We start from the raw sequence: 26,542 nt of genomic DNA, 5'->3' as shown, positions 1-26,542 counted from the left end.
AATCTTAGACTTTCAGGTCCAGACTGTGAGAATAAATTAATGTTGTTTAAGCCACTTGATCTAATGTGTTTTGTTATGTCAGTCGAAGCCGACTAAGCAAGTGTATTCACATTGCTGTACAACAGAGCTCCAGAAGTTTTTACATCTTGCAAAACTGATACTCCATAACCATTAAACAACTCTCCATTTCTCCTTTTCTCCAGCCCCTGGCAACCACCGTCCAACTTTCTGTTCTTCGGAATTTGACTACTTTACATACCTCATATAGGTGGAATCAGAGACTATCTTTTTGTGACTGGTTTATTTCCTTTAGCGTAATGTCTTCAAGGTTAATCTATGTTGTAAGATGTGACAGAATCATTTTCCTGTTCAAGGCCAAATAATAAATATCCCATTGTATGTATAGCCCACATTTTGTTTATGTTGTCTTCCCTTTAAGAGAATAAAAACTTGTTCTTTTTCTTTTTTTTTTGAGAATTTTTGTAAGAGTTTATTTGAGTCAAACTGATGACATACAGCAGGAAGTAAGATCGCAAATGCTCTCAAAACTTGTTCTTATAGGCATCTAAATTACTGGTGGATCTTCTGTGTTGTCAACCTTTGTTTTGTTTCTTTGTTCATTCTGATTAGCACCATACCACCTCTGGTCTCACTTATTTACCTGCCAGCCCTTCAGGAAGTCCTCTCCTAGGACTTGCAGAATCATGTCCTCTGTCTTTGTAGCCTAGCTCTTCTCCAAGGATCTATGTTGAGTATCCATGCAGTCTTCTGGACACCTCTCTTTATGTAACTCCCTCTTACTAGGTACCCTGCCCTTCAAATTCCAGCCATAGAAGCAGCTCAAAACTGAGATCTCTACCTCCTCAGCTTGGTGAGGCTGCCGCCCTGTTTAGAAGGTATTTTCCAGCTTTGTGCCAGGAAGTGGCCTTGGCAGAATGCTAGGGTGACGATAGAGCTCACTTCTGTGTGTTCCCTCCTCTCAAGGATCACAGTGCTGCCAGTGTCTCTTGCCTGGAGACAGTTGCCTCATGTATAATTTTTTGGTTGGAGGTCAAGTCTATTAGCACTCTGTTATGGCAGGAAACAGAAATGTAGTTTTATTAATATGCTCTTCCTGTTTCTCCTCTTTTCTATCTTTATATCAATACATTCTGTCTTGGTGACCTTATCTACTCTTAGAGTTTTGATTTCTGTTTTTCTTAACTTCTTATTAACCATTCTCATATTAAAGATAAATCACTTTGGTATATACTATTTAACGTGTTTCCTTTTATAGTTGTCTTTGCATACAAAAACAAGAGAACAGGAGACAAATTTAATGGAATTTCTGACACTGTGAAGGGTAAAGATTAGAGCACACTTGGGAGAATGATTGGGGGAACATAGGGGAATAGAATATTCAAAAAACATAATTAGGCAATAGTCCATTTTCCCCATAATTCCAGGCACACTCAGCCAATAGTCCATCTCTCTATCACATATACTACCCAAAAGGTCCAAGAAACCATGAAATCAGTCCCACTTGGCATGCATGTATTTTCTCAAAGGAAAAAAAGCGAATACAAAATCTGAGATAAACTCATAGCTAGGAACCACTCTCATTTTTATTTTTTTCCGTAGTAGAAATTGCTGACTGAAGAACAACTTTTTCTTGTTCCATAGAATTAGATGAGATAGGCAATCAATTTAATATACAGGATGGAGAAAAAGTAGGTTTACAGTTGTTTGTATGGAAAGTAATCTTTCCACACTGTCAAAATACCGTGTTTTGTGTACTAACAACTGTAAGTCTTCTTTTGCTCAACGCTTTATATTTAATAAGCATCTAGGGAGTATGGTAAGGCAAAAAAAAATTGACAGTTTCGAATATTGATTTCTATAGGCAGCCCCAGGATTTGAATCATTTCCTGAAAAATTACTTTTGTTTTTGTCACCTGTACCTTGAAAAAAAACCCTACAAGTTTCCTGCTAGCAGTTTACAGATGGGGCTGTTTCCTCGCTGGTGCACATCTCCTCACACTTCTCTAATTTTGTTTTCTCAACTGAAGTGAAAGATATTAGATGGAGATGATTGACAATGCTGTTTATTCTGTATTAGAATTGTCTACCGTACCACAAGCCCAGAATGACTACAGACCCCAGCAAAAAGGTATGTGAACCAAGTTAGTCTGGAAAACTGTGCATAATTACTGCAGGTTATGGGATGACTGAGACGTCGACTAAATTTAGAGTAGAGGATCCAGAAAAATTGAGGATAATTTGAGGACATATGTTAGTTTCAGTTTGAGGTCCAGAATTGGCATGTGAAAATTTGATATATGGCCAAGGATCTGGTCTTAGATCTCAGGTAAATTCTTTTCTAACCATTCACTTCTCTGATCTCATCTAGGAAACCTCAGCCAGGGCAGTTCTGTTATTCTTCATTGCTCCTGAACTAAAGCAAGAACTCTGTGTGTGTGTGTGTGTGTGTGTGTGTGTGTGTGTGTGTGCATGTGTCCTTTACTGAGGAGGGACCATGTGAGACCATCGGAGGTGTCTGCTGCGGGAGGGAGTTCTCACCAGCCACCTTAATCTTAGACTTTCAGGTCCAGACTGTGAGAATAAATTAATGTTGTTTAAGCCACCTGATCTAATGTGTTTTGTTATGGCAGTCTAAGCCGACTAAGCAAGTGGTACTACAATAAATTAATTGTTCACAGTGAAAGAAACAATAAAGTGAATGACATTTTATGTGTATCTCTCACTATGAAACTCATTTTTTTAAAGAAATAAGTTTAAAAAGAAAGTAAATTCCAAATAGACAGAATTAATCCCTCAATTTCCAAATTAAAGGTTGTGAAATAAAGTAGTGAAAACTAGAACATAAGTATCGTACTTTGCAGATATTTGCTGTTCACACTTCTATACTTTCAGACTGTGAAGCAGTATACTTTTTTTGAAAAAATTCTTACTGGAAGTCTTGCTTATTGAGATGGGAAGGGGGAGAGAGAGGGAGAGAGAGGAAGAGGGAAACATCCATTCAAGAGGAAACATTGCTTGGTTGCTTCTCCTATGTGCCTCAACCAAGGACTGAACCCACAACCTAGGCATGTGCCCTGACTAGGAATTGAACCCGGGACCTTCTGGTTTATGGGATGATGCTCTAACCCACTGACTCACATCTGCCAGGACAAGAACACTACACTTTTAAAATAAAAGTCTGGGTAAAAACATTTTTTTTTTTAATTTTCCAAGTGAAATCGATATAACACTCTTAGATATAGGTTGTATATAACAGTTAATTGAAATTGTGTCCAATACTTAAAAAATGATATCAACCTGAACTCCTTGTTCTTCAAATAACAACAGTTTACAAAGCACTTCTGCGATATAGGTCATTTTATTTAAATTTTGAATAGGTAATATATTACATGGTTCAAAATTTGAAAGATACAAAAGAAGGTAAAAAAATTGTTCTCCTATCTCTGTTTCCAGCGACCTATTTTCCCTCCCCGGAGGCAAACATCAAGATTCTTGTGTCTACTTTGAGATATATTAGCATACACGTGCTGCAGAATGTCTTTTTCTTAACTATATTATCTTTTTTAAAAGTTTTTTTAATCCTCTCCTGAGGATATGTTTTTATTGATATGGGGGAGAGAGAGAGAGAGAGCTAGAGAGAAACATTGATGTAAGAGAGAAACATCAATCAGTTGAACTTGAAATTTAGGTATGTGCTCTGACTGGGAACTGAACCTGGAATCTATTGGTGTACAGGACAACCCTCCAAACAACTAAGTCATAATGGTCAGGGCTTAACTATATATCTTGACAATGATTCCATATACATTTAAAAGAAAAAAAATGTCTTTATTCTTTTGTTAGTACTTGCATATTTATGTTATGAATATATCAAAATTTACTTGCTCTCTTGTTGCTAGACATTGAAACTGAATTTAATCTTTTTTCTCCTATGAATATTGTTGCCATGAACAGCCTTATAAATATAACATTTTGCACATGTGTTAGTATCTGTATGGAAAATTTCTCAACAAGAAATTGATAAGTAAAGGATAAATGCCTTTGCCATTTTGGTGGACATTGACAAATTGTCCTCCAAAAAGTTCGTACCAATTTATACACTCACCATTAAAGCATGAGACTGTATAAACCACAATTTAAAAGGAAAAACACCCATTTTCTTAAAGGAGGTTTTCTTGAAAAATTTTTTTTAACTTTTTAAAAATATTTTATTAAATTTATTTTTAGAGAAAGGGGAAGGGAGGGAGAAAGAGAGAAAGAGGAACATCAGTTGCCTCTCCCCTTACTGGGAATCAAGAACTTCAAACCCATGAGAACTTTTGCTTTGCAGGACAACACCCAACCAACTGAGCCACACTGGTCAGGATAGGAAAAAAGTATTCTTAACTTGATAAATATAGCATGTAACTTGATAAAGATGGTTACGCTAGACTTTAGAACAAGTTTTTGACAGATCCGAGATCCTTAGGGCCTGGGTCTCAGTTCCTACTAGGTCAATTGCTTCAGGATCCCAGATATCCTTCCCTGATCTTTTCTTTTTCTTCAATTTTTATTTTGACTCAGGATTTTGCTTTGGATTCTGTTCTTGCAGCTTCCCCTTCCAGGTGCTCTCCCTCTCGGTGGGCGGTGATAGCTTTGGGGCTTCTGAGTGCCGTTCTTGCGAGTGTGCTGCTATACAAATGGACTCTGTGCCAGGGTAAGTGTTAATTTAAACCCCAATTAACCTTTCATTTCTCCATTTTGTGTTATAAAAGCAATAGAACATGTCAGAAAATTTGAAAAACGAAAAATAATTTCAACAAAATAAATCACCACTTGTAAACAACATTTTCTGGGTATAACCTCCTAGTTTTTAATTACATGCATTCATGTAAGTATTTATTCTCTTAACAGAATTTCAATCAAGTTCTCTAAAATCTTCCCACCCTTTTTTTTTTAAAAGTAAGGCTGGTTATAGTTCTAATCAAAATATGCTCATAATTTTGTATATTGCTTTTTAATTCAAATTGTGTCAAACATTTTCCTACCTACTATCATGTTTATCATGATAAATTATAATATTAATTGTTTAACTTTTTGCATTATAAATATGTCATAATTTAATTAGACACATTCTTTTTTCCAATTAGCTTTTACATTTTATAAAATAAACTTTTCTAGATTGAGTTCTCCTAGGCCCTTACACATGCTAACCCAGAGGGCCCTTGGTTTATTACTTCACAATCCAGACTCCTAATTTAGATAATGTTATCTGGGGGTGATTGTTAGTGACATGTTTTACAGACTATTCAGTAGGATTCTAAGGGTTCAGCCCCAGGATCAGTCAGTACCTCAGATCCGAGTCCTACCTTTGACAGAAGGAGATTCCTAGGGAATTTTGGAATTTCTCATTCAGGCTGGGTAATGTCACAGTTGCATGGAAAAAAAGCACAAATATATAAGGTGTCAACTTTAAACTTAATCTCTAGAACCGTGTATTTGTTCCATGCCAGGGCTATCCATAGAAAAGTTGTCTAATCTTTACATTAGAAAGGACTACTATCCCACTTCTTAATTCTCAGATCTGGAATAGATACTGTCCACATTAGAAACATCCAAATCTGTAGAGAATTTTTATCAAAGGTTATCTGAGCCAAAATTGACAACTGCCAGGAAATAAGATCTCAAATGCTTCAGAGAATAACAGTTTTGTGGTTTCTTTTCTCTTTTTTGAAAAGATCTTATTTATTTATTTTTAGAGAGAGGTGAAGGAAGGGAGAAAGAGAGGGACAGACACATTTATGTATGAGAAAAACATCAACCGGCTGCCTCTCACACACCTTGAACTGGGGACCTGGCCCACAACCCAGGCATGTGCCCTGACCGCAAATTGAACTGGTGACCTTTTGGTTAGCAGACTAGTGCTCAATCCACTGAGCTACGCCTGCCAGGGCTTGCAGTTTGTTTAATGTATTTAAAATTAAGAAGATTACAGGAAGGTGGGAGACAACAGCAAGGTGGAGATTGGCTTATAGGATAGTTAAGATTATGTGCTCGCTTGAGTGTGGTTATGCCTTTGAGAGGTATTGCTTTTTTAGCATTTGGAAGGTGTGTTAACCTAGATGCACAAGAGCAATGGACAGGGTTTACTTTAAAACCTTTCACTAAAGAATTTACAGGCCTGGGATTTTGGTACCCACCATGACCTGCCTAGGTAGGAATTGATGATCAGATCATCCTGTGAGGTTATTGTCCATAGAAGTCCTTTTTTGTCCACAATGCATACTCAGTTTTCACTTATATATCTACACATGTGTTCACTTGATAAAATGGCTCATCTTTGCCCACTGTGCTTATGGTGAGTTTATATAAATATGTTTCATGAAAGTAAAAAATTAATATAATTGTGGAATATTGGTTAAAATTACCTTGAAAGTTTATTTAGTTCTTTTTCATGTTCACAGGCCTATAATCCAACCCTTTTAAAGGAATGAGAATGTTCTGTATTTTCTTTAGTATTTGGTACCCTTCCCTGTCAGAAAATCTTTTTTCAATATCTGAAGTAAATTCTTTTTGCTGAAATGATGTCTTTATTCAATTTCCAATGATGATAGACAATCACATTTGTGATGCAAAAATCAAATAACATTTTAGTTTAGATAAGTTTGCTCTTTCCAGTTTCTGCCCCCTTTTTTTTTGTGCTATTACGGAGTGTCTGGTTGGATTCCAAAAGATTCTGCCTAATTTAAGCAATGCATGTTATGCAGTTACACTGTGCATACACTGAGCCTTTATAGACAGTACACTGACATATATGCAAATGTGGTAATTTTATCTGATGTGTTTATCACATGTGTATGAATACCTCTAGCACAAGTAACTACTCTCTTCACAGTCCTCAGCCAGATTGTTCCCATCCTTCCCTGCTCCTTCAGTTTCAGTCATGTCCTTGCTTAGTGGAATGTACAGTAGTAGTGATGGAGCTAGACATAGTGAGGTATTTAACTTAAGGCCATGCACTTGTTAGGGGAGAAACTCACTTTTTCTTGCAGACACAGTAACGGATTACAGATCAACCAGTCTATTAGTGTGAAAGCAGAGCTTATTAGTGATATGTTCTCATGGAAGAGAATGGACCTTGCCGAGGTGGGGGCAAAAGACAGGTTCAGGGCATGGCAAGGTAAGGGCAGCAAGAGGCAAGGGCAAGGACGGCCAGAGCAAGGGTGGTAAGAGCATCAGGTCCCTTGTTCTGACGACTTATATAGTTGGCAGGATGGGGGTGAAGAAGTTACATATTGATTGATGGATAAAGGTGGTGCCAGCTTTCCTGGGTGGGACTTGACGACCGACACTTAGGCACGTATGGGCGTCTGTTAGCCCAGATTCTTTTGTTGCTCCAAGCTCTGTTTGTTCATCCTGTTGTAAAAGAGACGAGTGACAGGAGTCAGTTGATTAAAGTTGAAGCAGTTTCCCAAAGTTGTTTATGAGCTTTTTCTCTAAGCATTAGGGACTCTCTCATAAAGCAGATAGTGACCAGAGGTAAGGAATTAACCAAAGTCGTGTTGTGGGCTTCTTTTTTGGGCACTGTGGACAGGCCTTGGGATGAATACACAGTGTCAAGGCTTTCTTTCCCAGATAGTGGACACAATATATAGAATTTCAAGGGCTTCCCTCCTCCCGTCTAACATAGTGTTTCTTGTGATGTTGGAACACCTGGCAACATTGTCGGACCAGGCTCAGGACGGCTGAGTCAGTGGGTGAGACATGTCTCCCTCCTCCTCCCTGCCTTGGTTTACTATCTACCCTACCTAACACATTCTCGTGCATCCCTCTAAACCTTTAGTCTGGAAGGTGGTGGGGCAGGGAAGACACTTGTGACTGTCATATTTCATTTTATCTCCCATTTCATTTCCAAGATGGTGTGATCCATAAAGATTGTGAACCAGGTCCTCTTCCTTTCTAGGTCCCACGCACTCCACTTGTGCCAGCTGTCCTTGTTGCCCAGACTTCTGGATGGGGTATGGTGACCATTGTTATTACTTCTCAGTGGAGAAAAAGGACTGGAATTCTAGTCTGGAATTCTGCTTAGCAGAAGACTCACAACTCCTTATGTTTATAGACCACCAGGAAATGGTAAATGCAAACATTTAGCGAAAGTATGTTGTTTTCTTGGTGAATGACGTTTTAATCTATTATGTATTCTCTTTTGTTGAACAAAAGGAGTATTTTTCTTTCTCCTCTTGCTTTCCCTTCTTTCTTCCTCCGTTACTCCTCCCTTCTTCTTCCTCCTTCTCCACTCCTTATCCTTTCTTTGCCTGACCCAACAACCTTCAGTTATAGAAACCTAGGTGTTTGTATAACATGTATGTGTGCAGGTTGGAGGTAGAAGAATGATGAGTATGTAACAGAGAGAAGTTAGACCTGAAGTACAGGTTTAACTAAAAGACTCATTAGATCCAGAAACATACGGGTCCAACAACAAGGAGGCAGCGGGTTCTTGCGTGAGAGCCTGTGGGACTTGGGGGTGAGAAGAAGAGAGACAGCATGGGGACGAAGAGACTACGGCAAGGGCTTAAATGCCTTCCTTTGAACATTTTTCCTTCATTCATTGGAATCTAGTAAGTTCCAGTCTAGGAAACAACTGGGAGTGGGTTGGGGTGTGTGACGAGAAAGCAGTTATAGAAAATTGGGAAAGAAGGAAGGAACTCTGGGTGTGTGTGTGTGTGTGTGTGTGTGTGTGTGTGTGTGTGTGTGTGTGATCTGAAGCTCCTCTCAGCGTTAAGATGGTAGACTCCACTTCCTGCAAAGCTCTCAGATCCTCTCTGTCTACCTAGCAGCCTCCGGGAGGAGAACTCTTTATTAATCCTAGAGCGTCTCAAGGTAACAGAAGGCACTGACATGCTGTGGAAACCTGCTGCAAAAATCAATCAAATTCCAACTTGATGTAAATAACATATACAAAGAAAATAAGAAATCCTAGTATGGTTTTTAGTGCAAAATCATACACATGCTTTTTGTGTACTAATGTTGCTTTCTATATTCTTTTTGGGGGTAGAATCAAGATACAGAGAACAGCTTATTAAAAATTCAGTTATATTACCCTCCTTATGGGAAATTCAGAGAGATGATTACTCTAAATCTGTTGGGGAGAACATATAGTTCCTGGATTTTATAACTTCCCATTAAAAAAAGAGAGATTAAAGCATCTAAATTCTTGTTTTCTATCAAAGAAATAAATACTCATTCCTCTGAAATTTTGCATAGAATCTAACTCCAAATCAGTCCACCTCCATGACTCTTCCTTTATGCCTTTCCTAAACTAGGAGGCAAAATGTATTTGGGGTCTGTTCATCAGGCATATAAACTCTATTTTATGGCATCTGAAGGTAACAGTAACCTTGCTTTCTGGACCTTTTTGTATAACTATTATTCTCATTCTGATAAAGCTCCTTCTGAGAGCTTGAACTGACTGAAATCAATAGCAGTAGTGAGCAAAGAGCTTGCAACATTGCTAGGCAAATACCAATAAACAGAAAAGCGAGTCATAATGCAAGGCACTGCCACGGAGAATTGCGGTGTGGCAGTTACTATAGATTACGCAATGTGATAACGAGATGCAGAGGGAAAGGGCTAAGGCACAGAGTATCTGGGAGCTGCGGATATTTGTTTCCCTACGGTTCCCCAGTGGGATGGAATAGCTATTAGAGGAATTTTGTATTTCTTTCTTTACTTTCGCTGGATCTTGCCTCTGCTATTGTGTAAGTAACAGAGTTAAATTGGCTGCATGTCCAAAATTGGTTTATTTTCTCTTAAGATCCCTTGGTTCAAGTGGATATTGCAGAAAGTAGAATATCCCTGATAGATTTAATACTAACCTCAGATAAGTTTTACTTCTGACATTCCTTTGATTCTCAGGCCTAATCCTTTTTCTCTGTCTCAGCTTTTGTCAGGTTCTGTAGAACCAACTCGACTTTGATTTGATGAGCCTCTTGTACTAGTGTTATTATTTTGTTTTCAAGGCAAGATTTACATACCATGTTAAGGTTTGCTTGGTATTCCTGGCATCATACTAGCTACCAAAAGAGCATATGGGTGTATTAAAACTGAAGTTTTTCAAACTGGTATTCTCCTGGTGGAGAACACTGCTAGGGAATGAGGTTGCTCTGTGCTAGAGGCTACAGGATATACACCCTGTATTTGACCAGCTATGGCAGAGTATAAAAACAATAATAGAAACTGCCATGTATTGAGCACTTGCTATGTGCTAGGTATTTTATGTATATTACTCTTAATCTTCATAGCACATCCTACAAAGTAGAATTCAACACCTCCATTTCACTGACAAGTACAAATCCAAGTTTACAAATCTGACAAAGCCAGTTCTTCTCCTCTTTCTCCTCCTCCCCCTCTCCTCCTCCTCCACCTTCTTCTCTTCTTACTCCTTCCTCTTCCAGAGCCAGATTTTAAACTCCACTTTACCCCACCTTTTATAGTCACTTACAGAAATATTGTATTTGTCAGCTTCTAGAATCCATCTTGTATATGCTGAAAAATGAGATAAAGTTTTCCTATTAATTGCCTTCTGTTGCCTTTCCTTTTCTATACATATTTAAAAATTATTTGAATTTAAAATCTGAAATGTACATGATATGCTCCAAGGGATTTAAATATTTTTAAAATAGTCAAATACTCACTTACCTCTTTCTTTTCTCTTGGACTTTAAGATTTGGGTGGAGGTGGAAGAGAGCATAAGGGGGATCAATGGTAATGGAAAAAAAATACAATAAATAAAGATTTATTGTATTTTTAAGAAAATAAAAACAAAGCTGATATTTGAATTACTCTGTTATTTCCTCAGGTGTCTGTTGACATACGGTATTTGGCCTTGGTTGTTGTTCTTGCTTTTTGAATTTATCTTTAGGTTTTAGATATATTGAAATTCTTGATTTTTGTTGTCATTTTCCCCCAACAAAGCTCAGTATACTTTAGATAGTAGCATTTTTTTCTTAGAGTTGTTGATGTATGATTCAAAAATACACATTTAGTAGAGCATTCCTTATGGAAATATTTTTGTTTTTTAATTTGTCCCGATGTTCTCTACCTCACAATATCTTTCTTCTTCATTGCCATAACTTGAAATGATATAATCAGAGTTTATTGTTTCAATAACCTATTCAACTTTGTCTTTCTCGTTAGAATTTATGATTTGGGATTGTCTTTATCTTCTCCCTGGCTTTTCTTGTATTTAGGTTTTACGTTTAATTATATGCAAGTTTTCCTTTTTTGGAGACTGCAATACAAAAACTTTGGTCACTTTTCACCATATTTTAAAGTAGAATCAGGTAATGGGAAGAGCTTAATTTCTTTCAGACAGTCATAAGTCTGTTTTTACTACATTATTTACTATGTGAACTTCAGCAATTTTCTTAACCTCTTTGACTTTCAATTCCTCATGTACCAAGAGAAGAAAGAATTTTCAGGAATTGTTATAAATATTAAGTGAGAAAAGTCTATGTGGAAATTTCTTTAACATAGTAAGAATTATAATATTTCTTTTCCACTTTAACTAATTCAGTCAGAGTAACTTGTTTTTCTTTTCTGTTTCTCAAGACATGACATTTTGGTAAAATATGTACCACAAAGTTAATTATGATCTGTTTAATTGAGCATTTCCTTTATGAGGAAATCTGAAATTGTATGTTGGAAGACTGAAAGAAATGACTGGAAACACAAGGCAGATTAGAGAAGAATTGTTTCATTGTGGAGGTCTTCCTACTCTGATAATTTGTCTTTTATCACCCTATCTTTACAAACAGATCAAGCAACCAGTATGAATTTTAGTCCAAGAATTGGTGTGGTAGATAGGTTAAGATCTCTCTCTCTCTCTTTTCTATTTAAACTTAAAAAAAATGCAAAACATAAAATTTAGCATTTAGCTATTTGCAAGTGTACAATTAAGCAGCATTAAGTACATTCCCTTTGTTGTGCAGCCCTCACCACTGCTCATTTCCAGAGTGTTTTCATCATCCCAAACAGAAACTAGGTGCTCATTAAACAACAGCTCCATATTTTCTCCTTCTCCCAACCCCTAGGGACCCCCTTTCTACTCTTGGATTCTTTGAGTTTGTCTATTATGTCCTTTTATACACGGATTATTTCAAGGTTCATCCATGCGGTAGCATATATCAGAATTTCATTCCTTTGTATGGCTGAATAATATTCCATTATTTGAATATATCACAGTTTGTTTATACATGTGTTTGTTGATGAGCAGTTTTTTTTTGAAACTATCTTTTAAAGTGCTCTGGTGTATGGAACGAGGCTTATTTAAGTATTGTGCACATACACGAAATTATAGGGAAAATTCTTATCAATATGAAAGTCATAATTCATAGCCTGTCCGCTTTTTGAAATCTCTTAATGTATCTGCCTATTTGGATTTTTTAAAAAAGTTTTATTGTATTTTTCGCATTACCATTTAGTCCCCATATACCCCTGCCCCCTGGCAATCCCAGCACTGTTGTTCGTGTCCCTGAGTCCTTTCTCCTTTTTTGCTTAATACCCTCCACCCCCTCTCCTTGTCCCCCACCCCCACTGTCCTCCTCCTCTCCTCTATGAGTCTGGTCCCATTTTCCTTGTTAGTTCCATTTGTTCATTAGATTCCACATATGAGTGAAATCACATGGCATTTGCCTTTCTCTGACTGGCTTACTTCACTTACCATACTGTTCTGCATATTTTGATATGATAGTAATCAATGTTTATTTACTAAGGATATCTAAAGTCTAGAAACAGAAAAAACTAATATGTTAGTTACATGTACAAGTAATATGCTTAATGTGTTTTTATTTAACCTCTGGACACATTTTCAGCTGAAACAACTCTAAATTTAAAGCAATAGATTAAATTGATTTTAGATTATATGGGTGCTCTGTATTCTACTATTTTCAAATTCCTAACTACATTCCTTGCTTTAACTACTTTACCTGAAAAGGGTCTGGAGATTGAAGAGAAATATATTAATGCTATTATTTAAAAATATAACAGACATACTGTTTAAAAATATGTTTATCCTATGTTTCTAGGCTTTTTGGACACCCTGTAATTATGTTCTGCTTTTTAAAAAATCATGTAGCATTATTTCATTCTTGTTTTTTTCAAACAATAAATTATTCTAGGTATTTAGTTTTTAAAAAACTCTGTATTAGTTTGGTTTTATCTATTTTCAGATTTTAAGGCAAAATTTTTACTTCCAATTTTTATGCAGCTATAAGCATATTTATATAAATTATTTTTCTTGAGGTCATTTCTTTTAGGTATAGTTCCTGAAATTAAGTTAGCCAGTCAAAGATATGGCCAATTTAGTAGCTTTGACATATTGGTAGTTTACCTCTTCATGGGTTGAAATAAGTTAGATATACTCCATAGATCATATTAATTTTGGATGTTTAAGGAATATATTCTGCACATTAAAATACTTTAATTACAATTAAAAAATATTACCTGTAAAAGTATTAAAAGTATGTGTGTGTGTGTGTGTGTGTGTGTGTAAGGCATAAATATTGACCTAAAAAAAAGAAAGAAAAAGGAAAGAAAAGTGTACCTAATTTTATGTTTGGGTTTTGTCTTCATCTTGCACTTGAGTTTTGCATTTTTTTTTCCTACAATATAACCAAACAAGCCACATAACACCTAAGTTCTTTAGTTCACACATTCTCTACAGGCGAAGAGTTCTGAGGTAATGTCCTTGCTTATATTTTTAGGTCGCTTCTGCACACACACATGCACACACGCACACACATTATCCATGAATACATAGAATGTAAGAATTGCACTCTGGTTTTAAAAGCTTCTTCCAGTGGGAAGGTGTTCAAGTGAAAGTGATACAGTAAAATTATACTGTCTACTCTCAACAGTGAGAAGTAGTGACTTAGAATTTTGTCTAGCACTTAAGAGCACTCATTGTAGGGTTGGAATTTTTAAGCAGCATTACCTAAGCCGAGCTCTTCAGGCCCTAAATGAAGTTTGTGGGTAAGTATTCACTTCTGTGCTTTATTATTACAGTTGTTATTCCTTTTATTGAGAGGAGAAGAAGAAAGAATTGCACTGTTGCTTTTATAATTCTATTGGAGAAATGAGGAAAAACTCATTTCCCCCTAATTTCAATAATCCTTTTTAGCAATCTGGTTAAGAAATGCATAAAAAGTTTCAAGCTATTCTGAAAATTAAGATATTATTTCATCTCTCTTATCCTTCCTTTATTCTTCAGTTTACTCCCACACCCCCAACATATGCAATTAAGTACTCAATGGGGTAAAATAAAAAATGCAGAGAGCTTGCTTTCAAAAGGTTTTAATCTCCTGCAGTGTAAGACTAGACACTATATTTTTGAATTCTCTAAATATTATTGGACATAATTTTACATATTTTTCTAGGTGCCATGGATATAGTAATAAGCAAGAGTTGTTGCTATTGTGATGCTTCATTTTAGTCAGAGGAAAGACAGACCACAAACCAGTAAACAAATAAATATGTTGCTATACGCTTTCAAGAAAATGAAACAGTATGTTATAATACTGAATGTAGGTACTGTTCTAGGTTGGTCAGTTAAGGAAGGCGTTTTTACGGAGGTAACTTTTGAGCTGACACCTAGATCTGAATGGAAAGCCCTATAACAATGTAGGGGAAGGGTATTCCAGGCATAGAGGAAAGCTAGGTAAAGATCCTAAAGTAAAAATGACCTTGACGCGTTAAGAGAACAGGAAGAAGGCTCATGTGATTGGAAACTAGTAAGTGAATAAATTATTGGAAGGGGCTAGGTCAGGTAAGATCTTGTAATACATAGTCAGGATTTTAGGTTTTATTCTGTGTGAAAAAAGAAATTATTGGACAGCATTAATCAGAGGCACAATGTGATTTTATTTATTAGTAGAAAGGGAGAGCCTTATATAATGCAAACATTTAACACTGGGAGAGAAAACTTGATACTTATTTAATAAGGAGCCTTGGGCAGTACGTTATTTCACTCATGAAAACCAGTTTCCTCATCTATAAGGATGAGGATGATACTATTTGTCTACCTTCCACAGAATTTTATAATTGGAAAAAATTTTAGGAAATCTCTAAGCTAAATAAATCCTCATAAGAAAACTGAGGCTCAGCCAGGTTAAGCAATTTGTTCATCTTCAGACAACAGGGACAGAGATAGTGGTAAGCACTAGTATATTGTTTTTGTTTTGTTTTCCTAAATGCCATAGTGCATATCTAGCATGTTAAGTGAAATTGGCAATAGAATGAAAAGGGATTTTGTAAACGTTCATGTACCATACATAATAATATGACATAATTGTTTTCAGGATACTTTACCCTGAGAAAACAAAGCTATCACAAGAGATCGATTATTTGGGAAGGAGGTGCTAGTAAATAAGTTGCGCTGATTTTTCTAATGCTTCAACCATGTGTTTTCAGTGGAAACTAGGATTTAAATCCAGTGAAGAGAAAATAGAAGTTATTGTGAAAATGGCAAATAGCACAAAAAATTTTGTTCTATTTGTGCTATGGACTGCATATTTGTAACCCTCCAAAATTCATATATTGAAAACAGACTTCTGGCCAACATGGAGGTGTAGACAGAGACACTTTTCCAACTCACACAACCAAAAGAAGGTCAACAACAAATTTAAAAACAAAAAGTAACCAAAACTGCCAGAAAATTGAACTATATGGAAGTCTGACAACCAAGGAGCTAAAGGAGAAACATTCATCAAGATCAGTGGAAGGGGCAGAGATGGGCAGCCAGGGCAGAGAGGATGCATGGGAAGGTGGCAGCTGGCAGACAAGACAGTCCCACATTTTCAGGCAGATAAACTGGGAGGAACAGCTGGGGAGTGAGACAAACCACACAATCCAGGGTTCCAGTGTAGGAAAAGAAAGACTCAAAACCTCTGGAGGTAAAAACTTTGTGGGGGTTGCGGCAGCAGGAGAAACTCCCAGCCTCACAGGAGAATCCATTGGAGAGGCCCATGGGGTCTTAGAACATACACAACCCCTCACCCCCACCCAGAAGGGCCCAATCTGCTTGTGGCTTGTGGATAGCAGGGGAAGTGACTAAAAGCCTGGTTCGAGAGCCAAGCAAGTGACACTGTTTCCTCTCAGACCCCTCCCCCTCATACAACATCACAATGCAGTGATCTGGGTTGCCCTGCCCTGGCAAATACCTAAGGCTCTACCACTCCCAATGTAACAGGTGTGCTGAGACAAAGAAAAATGGCCCAAATGAAAGAACAGATCAAAACTCCAAATATAAAACTAAGCGATGAAGAGATATCCAACCTATCAGATGCAGAGTTCAAAACACTGGTAGGATGCTCAAGGAAATGATTGAGTATGGACACAAAATAAAGGAAAAAGTGAAGGCTATAAAAAGTGAAATAAAGAAAAATATACAGGGAACCAATAGTGAAGGGAAGAAAACCGGGTTTCAAATCAATGATTTGGAACAAAAGGAAGAGATAAACATTCAACCAGAACAGATGGAAGAAACAAGAATTCAAAAAAATGAGAAGTTTAGGAACCTCTTGGACAATTTTAAACATTCCAACATCAGAATCACAGGGGTGCCAGAAGAACAAGAGCAAGAAATTGAAAACTTATCTGAAAAAACAATGAAGGAGAATTTCCTCAATCTGGCCAAGGAAATAGAGTTCCAGCGATCCAGGAAGCTCAGAGAGTCCCAAAGAAGTTGGTCCCAAGGAAGCATACACCAAGGCACATCATAATTAAATCACCCAAGATTAAAGGTAAGGAGAGAATCTTAAAAGCAGCAAGAGAAAAGGAGACAGTTACATGCAAAGGAGTTCCCATAAGAATATCAGCTGATTTCTCAAAAGAAACCTTCCAGGCAAGAAGGGGCTGGCAAGAAGTATTCAAAGTCAGGAAAGACAAGGGCCTCCATCCAAGATTACTCTATCCAGCAAAGCTACCATTTACAATGGAAGGGCAGATAAATTGCTTCCCAGATAAGGTCAAGTTAAAAGAGTTCATCATCACCAAGCCCTTGTTATATTAAATGTTAAAGGGACTTATCTAAGAAAAAGAAGATCAAAAACTATGAACAGTAAACTGACAACAAACTCACAACTGTCAACAACTGAACCTAAAAAAACAAAAACAAAACAAACTAAGCAATTAGAACAGGAACAGAATCATAGAAATGGAGATCAGAAGGGAAGGGGAGGGGGAAGAATGGGAGAAAAGGTACAAGGAATAAGCAACATAAATAGTAGGTACAAAATAGGCAAGGGGAGGTGAAGAATAGTATAGGAAATGGAGAAGCCAAAGAACTTACATGTACGACCCATGGACATGAACTAAGAGAGGGGAATGCTGGGGAGAGGGGTGGTGCAGGGTGGAAGGGAATAAGAGGGTGAAAAAAAATGGCACAACTGTAATAGCATAATCAATAAAATATATATTAAAAAATAAAATAAAATAAAAAACCAAAAACACCCCCAAAACCCCCCAAAATTCATATATTGAATCCCTAATTCACAATGTGTTGGTATTTGGAGATGGGCCTTTGGGAGGTAATTAGATCATGAGGGTGGGGCACTCATGATGGAATTAGTGCTCTTATAGGAGGAGAAATTAGAGAGTTTGCCTTTGTCTCTGTTCTCTACCATGTGAGGATACAGTGAGAAGACAGTTATCTGCAAACCAGAAAGCAGGTTCTCATCAGACATCAGATCTACCAGCACCTTGATCTTGGACTTCCCAGTCTCCAGACTGTGAGAAATAAATGTCCATTGTTTCAATCATCCAGTCTATGGTAATTTGTCATAGCAGCCCAAGCTAAGACATTCATTCTTCTTTAGTGTTTTTACTGGGAATGCAAAGAGGCTTTAATGCCTTTCTTGACATTAGAAGAGAAACTCTTTAATCATTTAATTATATTAGCAGAAGTCTCCAAGTAGCTAAAAGAAGCTATAGTCTAGAGATGCTGTTAAGAGCATTGTCCTAGAATTCTTGCTTTTTAGTAACCATCTGCATGGAGTGGAATAAAAATGACATCACAGTGGGACATCTAGTGGTATTGAAATAATCGTAGAGGGCTGAAATCTCATGGCTTTCTTAGTAGCTTCTGGATAAAAAGAAGTTTTTTGTTTTTTGTTTTTTTGCTTTAAGAAATTCTTTTCATAGCTTTAATGGGACAAATTAATTTCATTAAAATATCAATATGGTATTTGGAAAACACAAAAACAATTAAAATATATAAGTACCAAAGTAATTTTTAAAATTCTTTAAGATAGGTCATAATCCTAACAGAAAATAATTCTAAGTTGTTCTGGTCTTTCCTTCTATAAAAAAACCCAAAAAACAAAAAACCCTGACATTTGATTGAACTTCCTGACAAGCAAATTTACAAAACCAACATTCAGTCTAAAAATAGTCAAAATCCTGATTCTCTCCAGTTGAAATTCCTTTTGAGATATTCTATTAGTTCCTAGTCTAACTTCACTGCAAATATCTGAAGAAATCAATTGACACATTGGTATTTTTGGAATTATCTGGATTCAAATATTTTTCAAAACATGTAATGTCACAGTATTAATCAGTTAAGTTTGCGGCTCTTAATGATAAAATGTGTATTTTAAACACTGATGCTTCTGTTATTTTCAGCAAAGTATCATTCAATATAAGCTTTACTGAAAAGTAGTTTTATTGGTGTTTCTCCTCTCATTACATTATTATCCCAACTGTTGCCAACAAAACTTTATAACCTTCAAATCAAAGTCCATTTGAAAACCTGCAACTTGTGACAGCCTAGTCTCTCAAAACCATGATTTTGAATCTAGTTTTTTAGTCTCGGCCTTGTTACTTACCCAGAATTTTTGTCTCCCCACTTCCCTAAGTGATTTGAAACATGGGGATTGGCTGATGATTCTTCTATTATTATTAAGTATTACAAAAGGAAAATTGATGTTGGTACACATATTCCAAGTAAGTTTTTAATGGCACCTGAGTGATATCTCTCTCTTATTATTTTTAATGTTTTATAGTATGAAAAATTTAAATCAACCCTTAAATAAGTACGAAAGCTGGAACACCATAATCTAATACACAATCAACCACATTCAGGACATTCTGAATGCAGGTACTTCTTTCATCCAGTTTTACAGTTTAATGGACATCATTTAATATGATAATCTCTCAGATATGACATTATCTTGTTTTATTTAAATAATTGCCTCACATTTCTATTTTATTTGAAGTTACCCTGTAGCCTACTCATAGCAACATGTATAAAATATTCTACTTTTCCTCTTAATTATTTTACAAACTGATAATTTTCATCATCAGTGGTGGATCTTTTTATTACTCATCCCCTGCTCCAAGGTATAACAACAATATAATGATCATATTAGGAAATTGAGCATCTTTTTAAAAAATGTCCTTTCTTCTCCCCATATAGGTGCCCACTATACAATTTGTGAATAATACCTCTGCTACATATTATAGCACCTATATCCCTGTCCCTGTAAGAACTCACCTTAGTCGTCCATGACCCTGCCTTGAAAAGTTAACAAAGTTAATAGCCAGAGTTTAAAGAAAAGAAGTTCATGCTTTTGAATGAACAGTTAAATGAACAAAAATGCATATATTTGGAGCAAAATGAGGGAGTTTAAAAATACTTTTTCCTGAAACTTCAAGAAGAAAAGAGTTTTCTTTGATTTTTTAAAAGCTTCTAGAGGAGAGCTCTCAGATGGCCTGAGGGAAATCCAGGAATACTCTGCCATCTTGGGTCTCCCTCTTGTAGCATAGGTTTTAGATACCTGACCTCGGGAATAATGAGAAACAAAATGTATTAGCTTTAATAAACATTTTTATTCATTCACCATCCTGTAGCAACATCAAAACCCCAGGGAAGTAACTAATATTGGAATTTAATGTTATAATAAAAGCTTAAATTGTCATCTTGTCTTGTTTTATCAGAGAGAATGTATAGTGTCTTAGCTGGCTGAATGTGTGTGATTCTTGGCACATCCTAGGAGCCTCACAATTTTTTCAGGTCTAGTGAAAGTGCAGTTTAAAGAGAGAGATGAGTTACAGAGAGATGGACTGTATCTGTAGAGGACATGCCGAGGCCTTGGCTTCTAGTCCAAGTCCTACCACTAAATTACTGTGAAACAACATATCTCACTGCCATTTCTGCATGCCTGTTCCTCCAAAGGAGAGAAGGTTACAGAGGGAGGAGAGGAATCAAATCAAGTTCACTGAGTCTGAGAACATGATGTTCTCTGTAATGGCTATGGCTGGATGACATGGCCGATTATCTCAAAGCATTGGTACAGGAAAGAGGCTTGAAGCAAATGATCAGTCAGGAAATGCTCATGGGAACAAGTTATGGTCTTTTTCTTTAACATCCCTCAGATCAAATTAACTCAGTGGAAACTAAACCAACTAAGTAACTAAACAAAAACGCTGAAAAACAAGCTTGCTGGGAAATAGGAGGAACATAGGAAACAATTTAAATGCTTTTGTATTAGTTTTCCATTTTCTTTCACAAGGGATTTGCAGTGACTTTAGGGAATTAGAATAAGAAGTAAAGAGAGGATCTGGACAATTATTAATTATACATACAATATTTGCTAGAACACAGAGACATCAGTTATTGATGTCCATGAATGCTACTGCATACATTTATACTTGCCCACGACATGTAACCAGGTTATTTTTGCTATCTGTTAAGACACATATGAATGCCTTTAAATTTCCATTCATATTCTAAAAACATATACAAACACCAAGTTGCTTATTTTACAAGTCATGGTTTTCCATTAATTTTTTGGTCTTCAGACTTACAGCGTTAGCTTTTTGCTCATGAACAAACACAATACTTGTCACATTAACATCACCTTGAAAATTAAATATCACAACAAAACTCTGTAACAAAGTCCAAGGTGATCATTTCTTGCAAAATAAACTCATTACACTAACACCAAATCCTACAACAAAATTGATCTTCTGGGATTTATCCTTTATCTTATTTCATTTATAGAGGCAATTCCCTTGTGATATAAACTCCATTTCAGTGTCAGACTCTACAGAGGAAAGAATCTTTTCTCTGTTCTAGTGAGCAGTCTCAGCTACATAAAGGTTGTAACCAATTCAACTTTACCTTAAGCTTTTTCCTTAAGATCCGTTTTCTCTTGTCTTATGTAAGTTGGATAAGAACTTAGAAAATGGGAGTTTGGTAGAAAAAGAAAAAAAATTCCCATAAGCTTAATAATAATTTATGTATTAAATGATAATGAAAAAGGTGACTGCATCCCCAGCAGTATTTAGTTGTTTTTTTTTTTTTTTCAAAGTTATCTGAATACCTATCAGGTGCTCCATCCAATCAAGGAGGAAGCTGCAACAGAGGGTAGAAATATAATATTTATCTTATCTGCTATAAGAATGCGATTACAGACAAATAGGTCAAGTCTAGGAAGTGCTCCACTCTGCAAACAAATCTGTAGAATTAGAATTTAGAAGAGAGAATAGTTTATCTGCAGTATGTGGTTGTTTTAGTCAGCTTGGACTATTAAAGTACCATAGACTGGGTTGCTTAAACAACAGACATTTATGTCTTACAGTCCTAGAGGCTGAGAAGTTCAAGATGAAGGTTCCAGAAGATTCAGTTCCTGGTGAGAGAACCTTATTAATGGCTTGTAGACAGCTACCGCCTCATTTTGTCCCCACATGGTAGAGGGAGATTGAGCTCTGGTCATGTTTTATAAAGACACCAATTCCTTCCTTAGCGAGGGCCCCACCCTAAAGACTTCATCTAGACTTAATTATCTCCCAAAGACCTCATCTCCAAATACCATCACATTGGAGTTTGGAGTTTAAACATATAAAATTTGGGAGGAGACACAAACATTCAGTCCATAATAATGATGACAGAGAGGCTGTTAAGGAATAAATGTTTGACAATGACACTGGTCTCTTCTTTGTTTTTTTGCATCTTTCTTACTTTTTTTCATCTTCAATCTCTCTCTTAGGACACGGTCAAAATTTTCTTAGATAACGACACTTTTTACTGGATTGGTTTGAGGAAGAATTCTGTCTGGAGGTGGGAAAATGGATCAGTCCTAAACTCTTTAAGGTAAGGGGCTTCAACAGAAAGAAAGAGAGAATATGTGAACGAGATCAAAAATAGTAGGTGGAGAAGAGAGGAAAGGCTATAGGGAACAGGGAAGGAAATCAACAGCGGATAAGGACACAAAAAAGACATTTTAAACAGAGGCTAATGAGCATTTTTTATTCTGCTGTGTTTTGGTTGCTAAGAGAAATGGGGCTTGAATAGGAAGAAAGAATTTGCTTATTTTTTAATTCTTTTTGCCTTATACTCCTTTACTTTGTATGTCACCTTGATTGATTTTTCTGATTTCTTACAGGGTTGTTTCAAACAGCTTGGCACAGACGTGTGGCGTCATTGGCAAAGGTGGTCTCCAGGCCGCTAGCTGTCAAGCCCATTTAAAATGGGCCTGTAAGAAGGCCAGACTTTGATCGGATTGTCACATGGTTCCCTAAAAAGGGGGAGCCGCCTCTGGGATACTCATGGATAGCCATGAGTATAAATTTAGTGGATGCGGAACCTCCTAGGATACACCAGTAAATGTAAAGTTAATGCAGCTTCCAGGGGTTTATTGCTGTATGCTCTTTGAGAGTATTTAGATATTATCTTAATATACATAGTTTGTTTTTAATATTTCTCATTCAAGTGACTAATGCTGCCTCCTTCATCTCCACCTCCACCATTTTGCCAAATTTATCCTTTTTGTGTTATATTCTGAGCTGATCTGATGAAGTCTGTGCAAATATGTACTATTGCTAATGTTCGAGAGAGTTTTTATGTGTGCTAATGGGTTGATATGTCACTTCTCCCTGGTAATGTATTTTTATGCCAAGAGTGGCCTTTTACAGATAAAGCTTTACTCTAAAGAATAATGCTAAGGAGAACGGCAGCAGGGGTGGTGGTGGGGTGGGGCTTTCTTCACATACACTTAAAGACCTGGCCTTGACTAAATTTAGTTTTGTTGGGTAAGCATAAAACAATGTGTGATGTTATTTTCCATGTTGTAAATGTATGATTTGTTTGGTAATTTACCACAGTGGTCAATCTGATAAATCATTTTTGTAGAAGAAATTTACAGAAGCAGTTTAGGTGGTTGATCCTCAAATTATTTTAGGCACAAATGCCTCAAAATTGAGAAAAAAAGTTTTTATTTTTTTCTTAGTAGGATTTAGACATAGATAAGGAGAGAATGTGCTATTTAAAGACATAGAAGTGAGTCAGGAGGGAGGCCACAACCCTGTACTGCTGTTGGCGCTGTATTGTAATTCGTTCATTTGTCTTTCTCTTTATAGTTCTTTTTAGGACATGGACCCTATCTTATCCGCCATTGTATCCCAAACACCTATGATAGTGCTTGTATCAGTGAATATTAAATAAACAAAGGAATTAATTGTAAAATAAAGAAGAATTTAAAGATTCTTATTCGCTCTGACTGGTGTCTCAGTTGGTTGGAACATTAGCCTGTACACCAAAAGTTGCATGTGCGATCCCTAGTAGGGTACGCATGGGAGGAAACCAATTGTTTATCTGTCTCTCTCTCCCTTCCTCTCTCTAAAATCAATAAAAAACATATCCCTGGTTAAGAATTTAAAACATTAAAAAAAAATTCTAATTCTAGCCCTGGCTTGCATGGCTCAGTGGATTGAGTGCCAGCCTGAGATCCAAAGGCTCACCGGTGTTATTCCAAGTCCGGGTACATGCTTGGGTTGCAGGCCAGGTCCCCAGTAGGGGGCACATGAGAGGCAACCACGCATTAATGTTTTTCTCCCTCTCCCTCTCCCTTTCTCTCTCTCTAAAAATAAATAAATAAAACCACACACAAAAAGATCTTTCCCTTGTTAGTTAGCAACACTCTTCTATCAAAACCTCCAATGATGATAGTCTATATTCCCATATAAATACTGAGATGGTGACGGAAATAAAGGGGGTAAGAAAATAATGTGATGAAAGCTAAGGAAGGAGTAATTTTCAAGGTGAAGGGAGCATTCATCAACATAAAATGCTAAAGAGATGTAAAGTAACATAATGAGAGAAGAATATTCAGTGAGGTTGGTTATATAGAGGTCACTGTTCATCTTTCATTGATCTGCTGGTGACATGTGAAATCAATAGGACGTAAAGAGGTGGAAAAAATGAGTTTAAAAGTCTATTTTAAGATTTTTGTTATAGCAGGACGGAAAGAGATAATATCTAAATGTAAGGTTATCTGCAGGTCAATATATTTTTTACATATATATGAGAAAGTAGCTCATGTTTATAATGAAGTAAAAGATTCAGTTGAAAGGGAGAGATTAAAAATCATGCAAGACCCAGATCCTTGAGGCAGTGGATGAATATGAGACCCAAAACACACATGGAATAAATAACCTGGGGTAGAAAGAGTGTGCTTTTCCCTTGGAGGAAGGGGGGAGGGGTAAAGATTCTGATATATTTGAAAGTAACAGGGAAGAAAATGTAGATTGTTCTTGCCTGGTGAACTTTTTTTTCTCAGTGAAATAAAAGGGCCACATGCTGAGAATGAAGGAGGAACCAATAGGTTTGGGATATATGAAGGTCAGAATTTTGGAATTTTTAGAAAGGAAAAAGAGAGACATTTGCTTAGAGACATAATATATATATTATATTTATTTATATATATTTAATGAGGAAGGCACTTCTTTTTTTAAAAACATATTTTATTTATTTTTAGAGAGAGGGGAAGGGAGGGAGAAAGAGAGGGAGAAAAACATCAATGTGTGGTTGGCTCTCATGTGCCCCCAACAGGGGACCTGGCCCACAACCAAGGCATGTGCCCTGACTGGGAATTGAACCCTTGACCCTTTTGTTTTCAGGCTGGCACTCAACCCACTGAGCACATCAGCCAGGGCAAGGGAGGGTATTTTACAGGGTGGTGTCAAGGGGGAAAAAAGTGACAGGAACTAGAAGTAGCCAGAAGTAGACAAGAAACTCAAAGAGAAGGGTACCCTGAAAGAGGAACATGCTGGATAGAAAAAGATTTGGGAGTAATAGTATAGGAGATGATGTAAATACTACAGTGAACATTTTTGTTTATATAACCTATTTCTCTATAGTAGACTCCTAAAAGTGAGAGTCATGATCTGAAATGTATGCCAAATTAAAAATGCTACCACAAGGGACATAAAGGAAAGAATAAACAAATGGGACTTCATCAGAATAAAAAGCTTCTGCATGGCTAAAGAAAACAGCAAAATGAAAAGGGAACCAACTGTTTGGGAAAATATATTTGCCAATGATACCTCAGACTATGATTTGATCTTCAAGACATACAAAGAACTCACACAACACCACTCCAGAAAGACATACAACCCAGTTAAAAAATGGGCAAAGGACCTGAACAGACACTTCTCCAAGGAGGACATACGCAGGGCCCAGAGACATGAAAGCATGCTCGGCATCACTAGCCATCAGAGAAATGCAAACTAAAACCACAGTGGGATACCCCGTCACATCAATCAGAATGGCCGTCATAAACAAATCAACAAACAACGAGTGCTGGTGAGGTTGTGGAGAAAAGGGAGCCCTAGTTCACTGCTGGTGGGAATGCAGGCTTGGTGCTGCCACTGTGGAAAACAGTATGGAATTTCCTCAAAGAACTAAAAATGCAACTGCCTTTTGATCTGGCAGTTCCACTAATGGGATTATACCCTAGAGATCATGAAACACCAGCTCAAAAGAATTTATGCACCCCAATATTCATATCAGCACATTTTATAATAGCCAAGTGCTAGAAGCAACCTAAATGTCTATCAGTAAATGAATGAATCAAAAAGCTATGGTACATTTACACAATGGCGTACTATGCAGCGGAAAGAAAGAAACTCCTACCCTTCCCAACAGCATGGATGGAACTGGAGAGCATTATGCTAAGTGAATAAGCCAGGTGGTGAAAGACAAATACCGTATGATGTCACGTATAAGTGGAACCTAATCAACAAAACAAACAAGTGAGCAAAATAGAACCAGAGACAATGAAATAAAGAACAAACTGACAGTAACCAGAGGGGAAGGGAGAGGGGGATAAATGGGGGAAAGAAGGGGAAGGTCATCAAGAAATGTGTATGAAGGACCCATGGACAAAGCCAAAGTGGGGAAGGATTGAGGGTGGGACATGGGGGTGGGTGGGGCGGGGGAGAGTGGTGGGGGAAAATGAAGTCAACTGTACTTGAATAAAAACAACCAAAAAAATGTTACCAGATACTACGTGAGTACGTTACAAAAATACTGCAGCAATTTTACCGCCACTCGCAATGGATGAGAATATCGGTCCTCCTCTGCTCCTCTTCTCAGTTCCACATGTTGTCAATGTTTTAAATTTTGGCTTATTATTATTACACAAAGGAGGGGAGAAATGGTGTATCCCAGTTATAGTTTGTGTTTCCCTAACTTCTAGTGTGTTTG

The 26,542-nt window shown here is 36.9% G+C and overlaps 1 protein-coding gene across 2 annotated transcripts; it reads left to right on the top strand.

The window, feature by feature from the left end:
• The first annotated feature begins 2,061 nt into the window (after nt 1-2,061).
• Nucleotides 2,062-22,554, top strand: KLRG1 (killer cell lectin like receptor G1). Of its 2 annotated transcripts, none has more exons than XM_054590956.1 (5): nt 2,062-2,149; nt 4,613-4,717; nt 7,964-8,133; nt 22,047-22,150; nt 22,443-22,554. In XM_054590956.1, the coding sequence occupies exons 1-5, from the start codon at nt 2,062-2,064 to the stop codon at nt 22,552-22,554; spliced, it is 579 nt and encodes a 192-aa protein (XP_054446931.1). The 2 variants fall into 2 exon arrangements, with proteins under 2 accessions (XP_054446931.1, XP_054446932.1); XM_054590957.1 differs by having other exon boundaries at nt 4,613-4,721; nt 7,989-8,133.
• The last annotated feature ends 3,988 nt before the right edge of the window (nt 22,555-26,542 follow it).

This window comes from Pteronotus mesoamericanus, unplaced genomic scaffold (assembly GCF_021234165.1).
Source record: "Pteronotus mesoamericanus isolate MK-2021 breed Mesoamerican mustached bat unplaced genomic scaffold, CSHL_Meso_final scaffold_21, whole genome shotgun sequence".
NCBI lineage: Eukaryota > Metazoa > Chordata > Mammalia > Chiroptera > Mormoopidae > Pteronotus > Pteronotus mesoamericanus.
This window is presented reverse-complemented; position numbering and strand designations above follow the sequence as displayed.

Bases quoted from the DNA above. Each gene is read 5' to 3' on its own strand.
- KLRG1 (XM_054590956.1), top strand. From the start codon at position 2,062: ATGGAGATGATTGACAATGCTGTTTATTCTGTATTAGAATTGTCTACC. The intron at 4,718-7,963 runs GTAAGTGTTAAT...CTTCCTTTCTAG, and splicing joins CAAATGGACTCTGTGCCAGG to GTCCCACGCACTCCACTTGT. The intron at 8,134-22,046 runs GTAAATGCAAAC...TCTCTCTCTTAG, and splicing joins TTATAGACCACCAGGAAATG to GACACGGTCAAAATTTTCTT.